A 14,026-nucleotide genomic window follows, 5' to 3' on the forward strand; every position below is an offset into this window, starting at 1 on the left:
GGGTTCTAATCCAGCTCTGCCATATTAGCTGGTCTTTGATGATTTATTTAACCTCTCTGGGACTCCGTTTGCTCTTCCACATAAATGAGAATGAACGGAATGCACATGCCACGGTGGCTGGCATTCCGTGAGTGCTCCAAAATATTAGTATTTATTATCCCTCAGAATTTCACTTTCAAAGAGATGCACGGTCTTGACCAGGGGGCTCAGATCAGCAGCTACTCAGCACATCTGCTGCCTCTTTTGCAGGATATCTGCCAGCAGCATGCAGAAGACTTTGAGATCCTTGTGGAGCCCAAAGAGGGAAGAGGCCTGGGGGGAAGAAATCTGCCTACTGACTGCCTTGGGCTGTTATATGAATGAGAAAGTTCCATTTGTTCAGACACGGAAACTTTGCATTTATTTGTTTTGGCAGCTAGCAGTACACTAAATAATTTACCTCCATCCTCAACAGGTCACATTCCCCTCCTTCACAAGCCAAAATGCTTAGCACCACGCCCTCCCTCTGGACCACAGAGGTCGGCCAGTGAACTCTAAGCCAGATCCCTCCCTGCCGTCAGTAACCAGAGCAAGACAAGTGGATGGAACTCCCTTTCCTTCACTACCTTCCATTCTTGGTCTTGATGCCTAGTATTACCTGCCTCAGACTGACAACGGTGTCACTGAGGAATGGCGTTCTCATGTCCTAAGGGCATTCTCAAAACTAAGGGGAAATTGTTCAAGGAAGGGATCAGGAGACGGATGAGGGCACCCCAGAGACGCTCTCCATTACCTGCATCCTCGCTGACAGTAAAAGCCGTGTTGCCCAGGGACACAGTAGAGGCATCATTGGGACCAGTGATGAGCACCTTGGCCGACGCCACGCTTCCGATGCGGGCGTTATCGGAAGCATCTGCCAGGGCGATCTCAAACTCTTCTTCCTCTTCAAACTCGCTGTCATCAATGAGCATGACATCGCAGGTGGACATGGTGACACCACGCCCGAATATCACACGACTCTCAGCAGACATCCCTCTAGATTTAAAATCAGAGCCCGATTCTAGAGCATACAGGCTACTTCCCATAGCTGACTTAGGGACCGTGTAGCAAATTGCAGATACAATGCTGCTTGAATCCCCTGAAATACAAATGGCAAGAAAACCAAAGCATTTGAATGAGCGCTTCTCAGATTTTGAAATCTCTGGTAATTTGACAGGCTTGATTCTCTCTGACATATTCCATATTCTGTTCAAACTCTGACATGAAACCTTCCTGCTTTGCAGTTTCTTAAGCCTGTGGTATAAACCACTTGAGGACCTAATATACCCCAGATACTTCACCAAACAACATGAAATGGATTTCCTATTCTGTGAATTCTGTGCTCTGTTAATTCACAAGACTCATTGCCCACCATCTAAGAACACAGCGGGTGGAGAGATAAGAGACATATTTGGTACTTTAACCAGCAAAGTAATTGTGCCCTGAAGGTAGGCTATGAGCACAGTTCACTGCCTTTCTGAATAAACTTCTGCACTTTAATTCCCAGGGAGAAATAAGCTTGTTTAAAAAAAGGAAGACAAAACAAAATAAACCCCACCTCCATGAACAAACGACTTTACTTATTAGTGCTGCCACTTCCCTGGGTGACAACCTGTTTGGGCTTGGCTGGCTGGCCCAGAGCAATCAACGGGGCTTGCTTGTAATCCGAGGGGCATTGCCAAGGGTTGGTACTCTCTGCAGTGTCTGTCACACTAACACGCAGTCAGCAGATGCAACAAAGTACCCGACGTCATCACTTACAGTCATGTTGTGGCTTTGAATGGGGATTTAATTTCCATGTGTTTTAAAGTCTCAATATTGCACAATCATAAATCCATACAATCTTTGTTTTGACGTTCCACCCCTGCAGAATTGCCCTTCATTTCTCACACACAGTTTATTTCTCATCTGAGCTCTACGTGGGACACTCACGTAGGAAAATCTTTAAACACATTTTCTGTCTTCCAAGAACTAAGACAGGAAGCCAGTTCTTACAAATTGTAACTACCCTCCTTGACCAAGGCTACTAAATATTTATGGATTGGGTGATTGATTAAAAATCCCAGGTTCATGAGTCTTTTGCAAAGCCAAATATAACTAGTCTTTTGGTCTCATTTAAGAATAAATGGGAGCACTAACCACTTGAACTGAGATGAGAAGCCTTCCGATAGCACTCACTGTAGGTAGGATAGTTATTAGGATTTCTGGAGATTTAAATGAGTTAACACACATGAAGTACGTCCACGTATGAGTTAATATGGAACCTGAGCACGTGACACATAAAAGAGACTCAATAAATGTTAGTTATTATTATAGCTCCTTGTCACCTTTGGCACCAACAGACCTTTTCTTTCAATAGGTGCAAATAGAAAGCCAGCGCTCTCGTTGACCCGGTAGGTCTTCTTATCAAACTCTAATGTGGGCTCGTCCTCAGTGTCATTGATAATGACCTTCGCCTGGGTGAACTCCCCCAGTAGGGCATATGCTGGCATGCTGAGCTCCACAGTGAAACTCTCGACGTTCTCAAACACGTCGTCATCGTTGATGACGATGGTGCAGGACTTGGTGTCCTCTCGCTCATCAAATTGCACCTGTCACAAAGGAAACGACAAGGAGTTAAGCTGTGCCTCAGGTTTCCCTGCTCCACACTCCCGGGAAGAGAGGACCCAAGTCCAGTGGGCAAAGCACTGAATGAAATAGCTGGTTCTTCTAGCCCCTACTTCCTGCTGTATCACCTCTTCCCATTCTTCCTCTGTACGCTGGGGCTGATTTACTGGATAGGGACATGGAGGGCAAAGATGTCTCCCACCACGTGGTGACTGTAGAAAAACATATAGATAACTCTTCGTATTCTGTTTTATTAACTCACTTGGGATAGCAAGAGTCATTTGATTACTCAGTTCCCCTTCTATTTGTGGCAAGTTTAACTGGAAAGATCTTTGAACCTGGAGTGTGCAGTTCTGGCCTCAAGTCCGGGTTCTGTTACTTCCAAGCTAGGTTAGGCTATGAAACTTTACAAACATCAGATTCCTCATCGGCTAAATAACAATAATATACCTATTTCACATACTTACTGGAGGGACTAGATGAGACAACGTATAATGAAGGCACTCAGTATATTTTAAAGCATGGAACAAATACAAGATATTATTTATTATCATCACCATATTACTTGTATAGTCAAAATTGACATAGAATCTCAGTGTACTGAATAACAGAGTTTGAATTCAGAGAAAGTTACATTGTGAACAAGTCAGACTGAATTTTAACTTTACCATTAAATCTTTTGCCATTAAGATGTGCTAGATCTATAATGTGAATTAATTTAGCCTGGTATAAAATAGAGAAATTAATTTATATGCATACAATTGTGAACTTATATGGATTTATTCTGGTTTTACTTTGTCTTCAAAAAAAGATGAGGATAAAACCTTCAAATGGAAACAGGGCTATGGATCAGTCTAAAACTGAGTGAACAGGCAATGGGCCAGGACTGCACTTTGTGTAACTGAGATAGCTAAGACGTGTAGAAATTAGTCCTAAACCTCTAGGGCCACACAAATCTGAAAAACATGTAATTTTCATCAACAGAAAATTACTATTCCACATCTAATCAACTAATCAAATTAAGTTTTATTACGCTCCACATTTTAAAATGCTCCCAACTAAACAAAACACTCATAGGTCTCTATTTAGGTCTAGAACACAATGCCTTTTGTCTTTCCCTAAAAACCACAAGTATGTGCTCTTTTTTATTATTTTGCTAAAAGACTCCTTAGCTTATCTGATCTATTCCAATTCCTCATTTAAATTTGACATAAATTAGGAGTTTGGGATTAAAATATACACACTACTATATATAAAATAGATAACCAACAAGGACCTACTGTATAGCACAGGGAACTATACTCGATATCTTGTTATATATATATCTTATATATATATCTTATAACTCTACTCAATACTCAATCTGAAAAAGAATATATATATGTATATATATATCACTTTGCTGTACACCTGAAACTAACACAACATTGTAAATCAACTACATTTCAATAAAAGTTTAAAAAAATACATTTGACATGAGGCCTTAGCTTAGTCCAGCTGAAATGCCTCAAAGAGAGAGCCCACTCCTCTTTACAGAGATTTATGATGCCATAAGAATAATGAAACTACTTTGAAAAAACATTTAATAAATACCTAATAAGTACCAGCTATTGTGCAATACTTAAATCTGACACATACAGGGCATCCTGCCGTAAAGGAGTTTACTATTTATACAGTAGGTCCTTTCTCTTTTGCTTTCACTCTCTCTTTTTTCTCTTTCATTCACAACCTGGTGTTAATTACCACTGCTGTAACATAGAGATGTGCAAACGTGTGTGTGTGTGTGTGTGTGTGTGTGTGTGTGTGTGTGTGTGTGTGTCTACCCCAGAACTCCTCTCTGCACTCTCCTACCAACCCATAAAGCTGTCAACTTATTGTCTCTAAGGCAACTCACACTCAACATGTCCAAAGCAGGGCCAAGATCACCCCCTCACCAGACCTGTTCCTCTTTGGTGTCCCCTCCCAGCGAGGGACATCATCATTCATCTCTCCCTTCTGTCTCACTATCTAATCCACTGCTGAATCTTGTCAATTCTTACTGGTCTGTTGAATCCACCCACTTGTCTCCACCTTCACTTTATTTATTTATTTTTTTACTGAAGGATAGTTGATTTACAACATTGTGTTAGTTTCAGGTGTACAGCAAAGTGATTCAGTTATACGTACATATATATCTATTTTTTCAGATTCCTTTCCCTTATAGGTTATTACAAAATATTGATTATAGCTCCTTGTGCTATACAGTAGGTCCTTGTTGATTATCTAATTTATATATAATGCGTATAGGCTCCCATCATCTCTCACTGAGCCTATTCCAAGAGCTCCCCAACTAGTCTCCCTACCCTTCAGGTAAAGGGGGGTAGAGAGGAAGGGTTAGGATACCAAAGGCTGAGTGTACAACATGGTGCCTTGGAGACTTTTCTTGATCGTGAAGCAAAATGTAAAGACTGAGAAGCTGGACAGCAGTTAAAACCGCAGTGGAGATTAGACAGACTGTGAAGAAGAAAGCACTGTGGGAAGGCAACGTAGAACAGTGACTTGAGGAAGGGTGCTGACGGGCAGCGAGTTGGCATAAAGAAGTGGGGACGTGCCACAGTTGCCGACAGCCACGTCTCAGCCCTGGCTGCAGCCCACTGGCAATTCAGGAGTCAGAGGCCCCCCACACCCACCTACCTGGCCGGCATACTCCACATAGTCCTGCTGTCCAGGCTGGGAGCTGACCCTGGAGCTGGAGCTGGCGGTGCCTTGCTCTGTGTGACACAGGACAATGGCGTACTGGTTTAGGTTCCCAGTCCTCTGCACCGTGATGCTGACTGACCCTGCTTTCTCACTGACATTGTAGCTGGAAGCACACAAAAAAGGCAGTCTCTGAAATTCTGAAAGGGCTGTGAAGGATCTACATGCTTAATGCCTGTCTCTTCTGGTTGGTTACTGGTGTCAGACAGTTCCGAGAAGAGGCAGGTTGGTTCTTTTAAGAAGTCAGGTTGTAAGTTGAGGGAATGCGTTCACGTGGGACAGGCACAGAACCAGGTGACCAAGGAAGCTGTGGATGCAGAATGATATCTGTCCCGTTTTCAGAGAGAGTTGAAAGATGGTCAGCACATAAGAGCTATGTACTCCATATTTCGGAACACAAGGAAATAATTTCTCCCAAGTGTGGTAGAGTAATTAGAATAGGTCAGTGAGTTCCTGCAGAAGAAAGCTGCTTGGAAGCCAATTAATGACTTGGTTCAGGTGGGGACTGACTGGGCCAGATCTCCAGGAAGTGTTTAAAGGAACCAGGGCAGTGCCAGAGGTAAGAAAATGAGAACTGGGCCAAGGTAACAAAGGTGCCTAGGCAAATGGAACATTATGACAACGGGGGAGTGACAAGGTGCTATAGACTGAAAGTGTCCCCCTCCAAATTCATATGTTGAAACCCTAATCCCATCTGTGACAATAGTAGAGGCGGGGCCTTTGGGGGTGATTACATCATTAGGGTGGAGCCCTCATGAATGGGATTAGTGCCCTTATAAAAGAGAGCTCCATCTTCCTTCTGCCATGTGAGGTTACAGCAAGAACTCAACTCTCTATGGATCAGGAAGCAGGCCCTCACTGGACACTGAATCTGCCGGCATCCCAATCTTGGACTTCTTAGCCTCTAGAACTGTGAGAAATAACTTATTATTATAATTATTGAAAAAAGCCACAAGCAAGTAAGGCCTGAGCTGGGCTTTGTTTTTCATCACTGAGTATGGCCATTAGACTTTGGCTTGGGTCTTATTGCTGTGAGGCTTGCAGGCAAAGTGCCTCTGAGAGGTTAGTCTTCATTGCCAGCTTGGGGACCCTCCGTATTTTTTAGTCCATTAAACATTAGAGGGTTGTCCAGAAAACGTCATCAGTTTTATTTGGTATATTTAATTTTGAAGGAGTTACAATAAGAGGTAAATAACAGCAAAGTGTTTTAGATATATATATATATATACACACACACATACATACATGTACATGTGTGTATATATATATGTGTATGTGTATATATATATATTGATTCCAATTTTCCACTAATTCTCCAAGTGTGTGTAATAGTAGGATAGCCTACATCTGGGGCACTTAAAATCAAGTTTGCATGTTTTCCTCCCAAGTTCCAATTTTCACTTAAATTATCATGAGGTTGGTTTCTTAGAATAGTGAGTCTCAAAGGTAGATTTAAAGAATTATTTCCCCCACAAAAATTATAATCCTTGTTATAATCTAATCTATAAAATCAGCACCGTGCTTTACCAATTGGTGACTGACTCTCTGTTTGCCTCTTAACTCCCCAGCAGACTACAAAAGCATCTTGAAGAGCTACCTATGTTAAGCTATGAATTCTTCCCTAAAGATATATGATTCTGTGAACACCAAAAGAGCTAGGGGGAGGATGGGAGCTTGAGAACAGGGAGAATGTAGACAGAAGGCAAAGACTTTGTTACTGTGGGCCAGTGATTATTCTTCTGAATGCTTATTGTTTTCCCTATCAGTTCTGCTGGATTATCTTTTAAACTTGAAGACAGAAGCACAAATACTTTCAGGAGAAGAAGTAAAGCACAAGGGTTAAGATCACTGGACTTAAATCCTGGTTTTACTGCTTATTAGTTATGTGATTTCAGATAAGTTATTTAACCTATTTCTGTCTCTGTTGCTTTGTTGTTGTGGAGGCAACAATAGTACTCATCTCATAACTACAAGTATTAAACAAGATGACATACGTCAAGTACCTGTTACAGTGCCTGGTACATACAGTATTCAAGAAATATTTGGTGTAACTATGATTTTTATTTTTGTTATCACCCCACCATCATCATCGGATGATTAGAGCTGACCCACAGGGTGCTTCATCCTGACTTCCTCTGCTTTCCTGATTCATTTCTCAAGAATGAACACCAATCACACTTGTACCTGGTATATTTAAAGCTGATGAGGGACCACTGGATATGGAAGATATTGTCGCTGACCACATTGGGTTTACTGTCTCTCACCAGAAACTGAAAACTATCCATCATCTCATGGATCTTCTCCTCATGCAACACGTAACGAATCAACCCCAGGTTCACGTCCTCTGTGAGAAAAAAGACACTGAATTAACCCGGGGATGTAAAGACAGCCTCATAGATTCCTACTGACACACCCAGTTTATTCTTCTAATGGGTTACAGACAAAACTTATCGTCCCAAGAACAAAAAGGGATAGTAAGTAGTCTTAAAAACAAAAGTTTCTGCCAGATTTTAAAATAAGATCCTGTGTAACAAAAGACCCGTCTTTATGTATAGAAGTACCCTTATGCTGTTGTGAAATGAGAATCCCAGGGTCTTGGCAAAAAAGCACTTTAATAAATGTCTATGGAATGTGAGAGGCAAATCTTAGAGCCAACAGAGAAGTCTTTGAGCTCGTCTGCTGTGCATATATGCTCATACCCACCCCTACTTCCTTCAAAATAAAGGTTCTTTGGAAGGTATGTGCTACCAAGAAAAGCTGGGGTTGGATTAAAACAGCCCACACACAAGGCACAGATAAAATGTGGCTAGGAGAGAACAAAAGATTGAGGACAGGGAAAAAAAGGAAATATGGCACATAAATTGTAAGATGCAGTTGTACAATGACTGACCCCAATCAGGTGCATCCTCAAAAGAAGTCGAGAAGACTGTGAAAAGCTTATAAGCAACTAAAATACAAAATGGTCTGCTTGATGTGATTCCAAACAGGAAACTACTTCTGTTGAGCAATCTACCCGTGTTGATTTTTTTTCTTTGCTGAAGACTTAAAAAAAAATCTATAACCCTTAGAGATAAAAAGTAAACCACAAAGGGTCACAGATCTTTCATAAAGTCTGGTGGTTATTTTTGTTTTGAAAGAAAACCCAGGAGTATCACGTGATCCTTTCCAGAAAACTTGGTCAAACCTAAAGCAATTTGGGAGCTGAGGAAGCCTGGTAAAGATAAAATTTTTCTTTCTTCCTTTTTTTTTTTTTTTGTCATAATTCAGAGTAACAGGGAAAAAAAATCAGGAGAAGTAAAATTCCAAAGTTGGATGGTTAGACACTAAGAGATCTATTTGTTTGTAAATAGGTTACTTGGGGGTAAGTAGCTGGCAGTAGTTGTGAGAAAGATCAGGGAAGTAAGGAGAGTGGTGTCAGCATAGACCTCTCCCACTTCTCAGCTCTCCGAGTGCCCACCCTGTGTGAAAGTAGCAGCAGCTCTTCCAGGCTGCAGCTTATTCTCCATGTGGCCATGCTCAGGGCCTGTGGTTATCTCGTAGACAAGCTGCAGGTCTTCTGTGTCTGGGTCCACGGTCAGCAGTTCCTTCTTGGTGATCAAGTTGGTTGCCTGGAATAGAAACCCATTACATTTAATTCCTGAGATGGGAATAAAGCAGGAACAAGACCCTCTGACTCAGATTTAATTCAGCTCAACAATGATTTACTAAGTGCATTTATTGCCTGGTAAACTTTGTCGGGATTGAAGAGGTTATGAGGATAGAAACCATCCCAGCCTCTGCCCTTGATGTTCACACTTTATTGGGAAAGAAAGGCTTATGAGCAAGGTAACTGTGGCAAGAGCTGTAATGAGATATACAAAAAGAGTGTTACACACTTTTGGGGAGCAGGAGCGATTACGGAAATCCATCTGGATTACGGAAAGGGGGGTTTGAGGTGGTGGGATTTGAGTTTGGCCTTGAAAGAAGGTTGGAACTTTGAAAGAATGATACAATACAGGGAAGATGGCCACTTTATACCTTATAGAAGTTGATTACAAGGCTTGAAATTGAGTAAGATAAATATATGATATCCCAATATTGCCCAAATATACTGGCTAAATTTTGATTCACTCATTTACTCACCCAACAAATACTTAGTGAGGGCAAAGGTTTGAGAGAAAAAAAGGGGTGGTCAACAGTATTAAATGTTACTAGACCTAGTAAAATAAGGGCATGTAAGTGACCTTTGGATTTGGTGAAATTGGTGACTTTGGTTATTGGTAACTTTGATAAGAGTCACTGCAGTAGGGTAAGAGTTGAAGGTAGAAGACCAATTGGAGAGTGCCAAGAAGAGAATAGGATGGTTCTGAGTACTGAGAAAAATATCAAACAGGGCATAAGCGGAATCTGTACTAATTTTGTTTCATATATTTAAAAATTCCCAATGAGTTCAGTGGAAAGCTATAGCCTCACTGCTACATATACAACCAACAAATCAGCAACATGGAGATGAGAAAATCCACATCCTAGAGGGAATACCACACACAAAAGTCTTTCCGATCTGAACTGAAGAACTGTGTGTGTTTGGGTGGGGATGGGGATTTAATGCTTGACAGGTTACCAGGTGAGAATTATGACATGTCTTAGAATGACCAAACTGAGAGTTAGGAAAAGGAGAAAAAAATTTAAATTTCTAGAATTCCTCTGAGGATACTTACCTACAAAAAAACTCACTTCCTTCTCATCTGTGGCATATTCCAGATGTTTCTCAAAATCCATCCTCCCCTTCTTCTAGTTAACAAACTTTTAACTGAGCACCTAGCCACCCAGCTAGACACTCCCATGCAACAGATAGGGCCATAGGGCCAATTTCTTGTCAAAAGAATATGAGTGCAATGATGTGTTTAATTTCTGCACCACTTGCTTAAAATGAAGTTCCTTGCCCTCTACTTTTCTGTTTTCCTCTTCCCATGGGCTGGAATACTGATGAATAGCTGAAGAGGTTTGGCTATGCTCTCAGTAGCGACAAACCAGTGATGGCAGAAGAATAAGATACAAGGAATATGTGTCTCTGAATGGCCATGTGGAGCCCTAGCCTCCCCACTTACTTCTGTACTTTATATGAGAAAAAAGACTTCTATCTTGTTTGAGCTACTATATTTTGGGGTCATTTTGTAAGAATATCTTAAACTGTGATACAATTCTAACCAAACTCATGGAGCTCAGCAATCTTAAGAAATCAGCTCACTTAGGGAGGGATAAACATGAGTTGAACAGGAGTTCTGTTCATGTTGTCGTGAACAGGATCGAGCCCAAGTCAGTTAGCTTGTCTGCGGCAGGTGCAAAGGCCTTACCTTGCCATCCATGTACTCCAGCCACTGGAGTCCCAGGTTGGTAACAATTCTAGGGGTGCCATCATCTACTGGGAGGATGTCTACCCAGAACTGCTGAGGTGCTGCTGTCATGATCTGTGGTGAAAGCAACAAAGGAAACTCATCATTCACACATATCTGAAATACGTCAGGTCTAGGACCTACAAAGGCTGGGACCCCTGAAATCTGCTGACACTTCAAAATGGCCAACTGAGCAAGTTTCCATTGCTTATCACCACTTGGCATGAGGCTTCAGGGAGAATGTTGATGGATAAAGTAGAAACAATATGAGAAGAAAAGCAAGACACAAGTGGCACTCTTGCTGGAATTTCACCTGCTATGGAAGTTGGTTTTCACACACCTATGCCTTCTTTAGTTGAGTTTAATACTGCCCTGAGGTGAAACAATAAACAAAATATTTCCCTTTCAATAACTTGTTAAAATTTTCATGATTTTCATAATTAAAATGTTAATGTCAAAGTCTCCAGGTAGGATTCTGCCAGATGTGAAAAGATGTTTCATGGGAAGAGATTTCCTTTTTTTTTTTTTCTTTCCTTTTTTTTGAGAGAGAACTGTCTACATGGGGAAAGGGGGCAGAAGAAATCAAGAATAAAAGTGTTTGTGGGAATAATGCAAAGAAATTTCAGTTTATAACTTCATTCTCACACAGATACACACATATACATTCACAACATACATGGGGAGTCTGATCCAGCACCTCCCCGTTTCTGAGCAGATACAGCAAGCTGGCATACAGGACAGCAAGATGCTGGTGTTTCAATCTTCTACAACCCTCCTTCTAGATAATTTCCATTTTCAAAATGACACGGTCCCTCTGGAGATCTGCTGTGACCTTTTATGTTTATCATAGAGGTGACCCTCTTGCTGATTAATTCCGAAATCTTTTTTCTCTTCTGAAAGTCAAACTAACTGGGAAGCAGTTACAGTTTGGGAGGGGGAAAATGAACGTGATGACCTGCCAGGTGGAGATGCAGTGCAGATGCTGAAATGGCAGGGAAATCCCAAGAGCCATCCCACTGACACCTCGGCCAACTGAGAATGAGCTTCTCACGGGCTGTTTGTTTCTAAAGCATGCCAGAGGATCTTTCTGCTAGGAAAAGAATCATTTATCATCAAAGTAGGGAAAAAACTCTGCAGGCCTACGAAGTTGACCCTTTGGTTATCTTATCCTGGAAATAAACAGCAGGGTGTGATAACATGCTCACTAAGACTGCTTCTGCTGAGTCAGGTAGCTGTGTGAGATGCAGGGGTATCCATGAGGCCACCTTTCACCAGAGTTGCAGTTGTTCCCAGGGGAGGGTTACGATACTGCAAGAAATCTGCTAAAAATGAGTTAAAATGGCGGGGAAGGTAGTGGGAGGGGGCTCTTAGTTTCCTGAACATCTGAATGTTAGAAGGAAGCAATTCTCCTAAGGAAGAAAAGCTTAACAGCTTCATGACCTCAAAAGAAAATCATCTTCACCTGTTTCACAAGCTGGTCCTAAAATGATGACAATTATGATGATTACAGCCACAGTTTATCAGATGTTTCCTATGTTCCCTGTGTAAGGTACTGGGCTACGTGCTCCATGTGTATCAGGAGGGTAGATATCATACCCATTTTACAGACAGGGAAGCTGAGGCTTAGAAAGGTTAAATGACTTACAAAGACACTCAATTAGTAAGTGACAGAGGTAGAATTTAAATCAGTGTCTTTTGGACGCAAAAGCCGTACTCTTGACTGTAATTCTTCATGAGATTGAGAAACTCTGGCTGGCTCAGGAGACAATTTGGAACCATGTGATATTATTGAAAAACCAGATGAAAGAAAAATGAAAGGAATAAAGGGTGAGTGAAAAGGAGAAATAATAGCAGTGATAATAACAATAACTGTCATCTATTTGAGCACTCACTCTTTGCCAACAGTGTTAAGCACTTTATATGGATTACCTCCGTTGATCCTTAGGCTAATTGAAGCTGGTGATCATTCCTGTGCCCATTTTACAGATGAAAAGCTGAGGCTTAGAGAAGGTAAGTAATTTGCCCAAGGCCCAGTTAGTATGTGACAGAACCAAAACTCAAACAATGTTATCCTTGGTCTAAAAGGGCCATGTTCTGCCTCCAGACAGCCTCTGGCATGCTTTGCTGTGCCTCCCTCTCTGTCGTCTTTGCCCCTCACCTCTTTTCCCCCTTCCTCAATAATAAAGAAGGGATTCGTCCCGTCAGCAACGGTGAAGGTGAACCAGTCTTTGAGGGAGTTGCTGCCGTCGTGGCTGTAGCGGACCCGGTTCTGATAGACGTCCTCCATGGTGAAGGTGGAGGTGTGCTGGAAGGGCTGCCCGTTGGTGGTTCGCTCAATGGTGCCATGGCGCGGGGGCTGCATGATCATGAATGTGACAGACTCGGCCTGTCAAGGAGGCAAAAGGCAAGGGGAGAAGGGAATTCTGTAACAGAAGCCAGAGGTGTGAGTGATGGCCACAGGCGGTCAAGGGCAGCCAAACCTAAAGATATTTATAAAATAAAGACTGCATTTTCTTTATAGATACCAAAAATCAAGCTAAGGAGAGAAATTATATTGGTTTCTATAATCGAACTTATATTCTGGTGCCTTCTGTTTTAAGATGACATTTAAATTTGCCCACTAAGGGTTATAGGGGAAAACCTGAATTTTTAACCTTTAGGATGATTAAGAACTAGACCTTTTAAAATTACTCATTTCCTTTCCATTCACCCTCCCCCCAACCCACATACACTTTTCCAAAACTCTTATATGTAGAATCTCATCTGCATCAGGATAGAAGCAAATTTCCCATGTCCAACGGCTGCTTCCAGGGTGACATGCAGAAGGAAAAATAGAGAGGTAGAAAACCCTGCTCAGGACTCTCCAGTGATTTCTCACCAACTTGGAATAAAATACAGAGGCCTGACCTGGGCCAAGAAGGCCCTCTGTGACCTGGTCCCACGGTTCTTCTCTGGCCTCATCCCTTCTCCTGTCCTGTTTGTTCACTGGGGTCCAGACTCTTGGCTGCTGTGTCGCAACGCAAATGTTCCAAGCACGCTTGACTACAGGGCCTTTGCCCTCCTGATTCGTCTGCCAGGAAAGGGATTCTCCCAGGAAACGGCATAGCCTGCTCTTTCTCTTCCTACCTCTGCTCAAATATCAGCTCCTCAGAGAAGCGTTCCCTGACCACTCTGCTTGAAACAGCACACCCATCAATCTCTATCGCTTCTGTCTCTTTATTTTTATTCCTAGCGCTTATCATATCTGACATGATATTCTATGTTCTTTCATTCTTTATTGTCTGTCCCCCTAA

The 14,026-nt window shown here is 41.9% G+C and overlaps 1 protein-coding gene across 5 annotated transcripts in view; it reads right to left on the reverse strand.

Moving 5' to 3' along the window:
* The window catches only part of FRAS1 (Fraser extracellular matrix complex subunit 1), a 445,822-nt gene that overhangs the window by 51,375 nt on the left and 380,421 nt on the right, over positions 1-14,026 (reverse strand). For all 5 annotated transcript variants that reach the window (XM_036852337.1, XM_036852339.1, XM_036852338.1 and 2 more), the window contains 7 exons: positions 12,892-13,119; positions 10,695-10,808; positions 8,819-8,969; positions 7,546-7,705; positions 5,299-5,467; positions 2,363-2,609; positions 773-1,117 (listed from right to left, as the gene is read on the reverse strand). In XM_036852337.1, coding sequence (XP_036708232.1) covers positions 773-1,117; positions 2,363-2,609; positions 5,299-5,467; positions 7,546-7,705; positions 8,819-8,969; positions 10,695-10,808; positions 12,892-13,119 — 1,414 coding nt within the window. The remainder of the gene's footprint in view (positions 1-772; positions 1,118-2,362; positions 2,610-5,298; positions 5,468-7,545; positions 7,706-8,818; positions 8,970-10,694; positions 10,809-12,891; positions 13,120-14,026) is intronic.

This window comes from Balaenoptera musculus, chromosome 5 (assembly GCF_009873245.2).
Source record: "Balaenoptera musculus isolate JJ_BM4_2016_0621 chromosome 5, mBalMus1.pri.v3, whole genome shotgun sequence".
Lineage (NCBI taxonomy): Eukaryota > Metazoa > Chordata > Mammalia > Artiodactyla > Balaenopteridae > Balaenoptera > Balaenoptera musculus.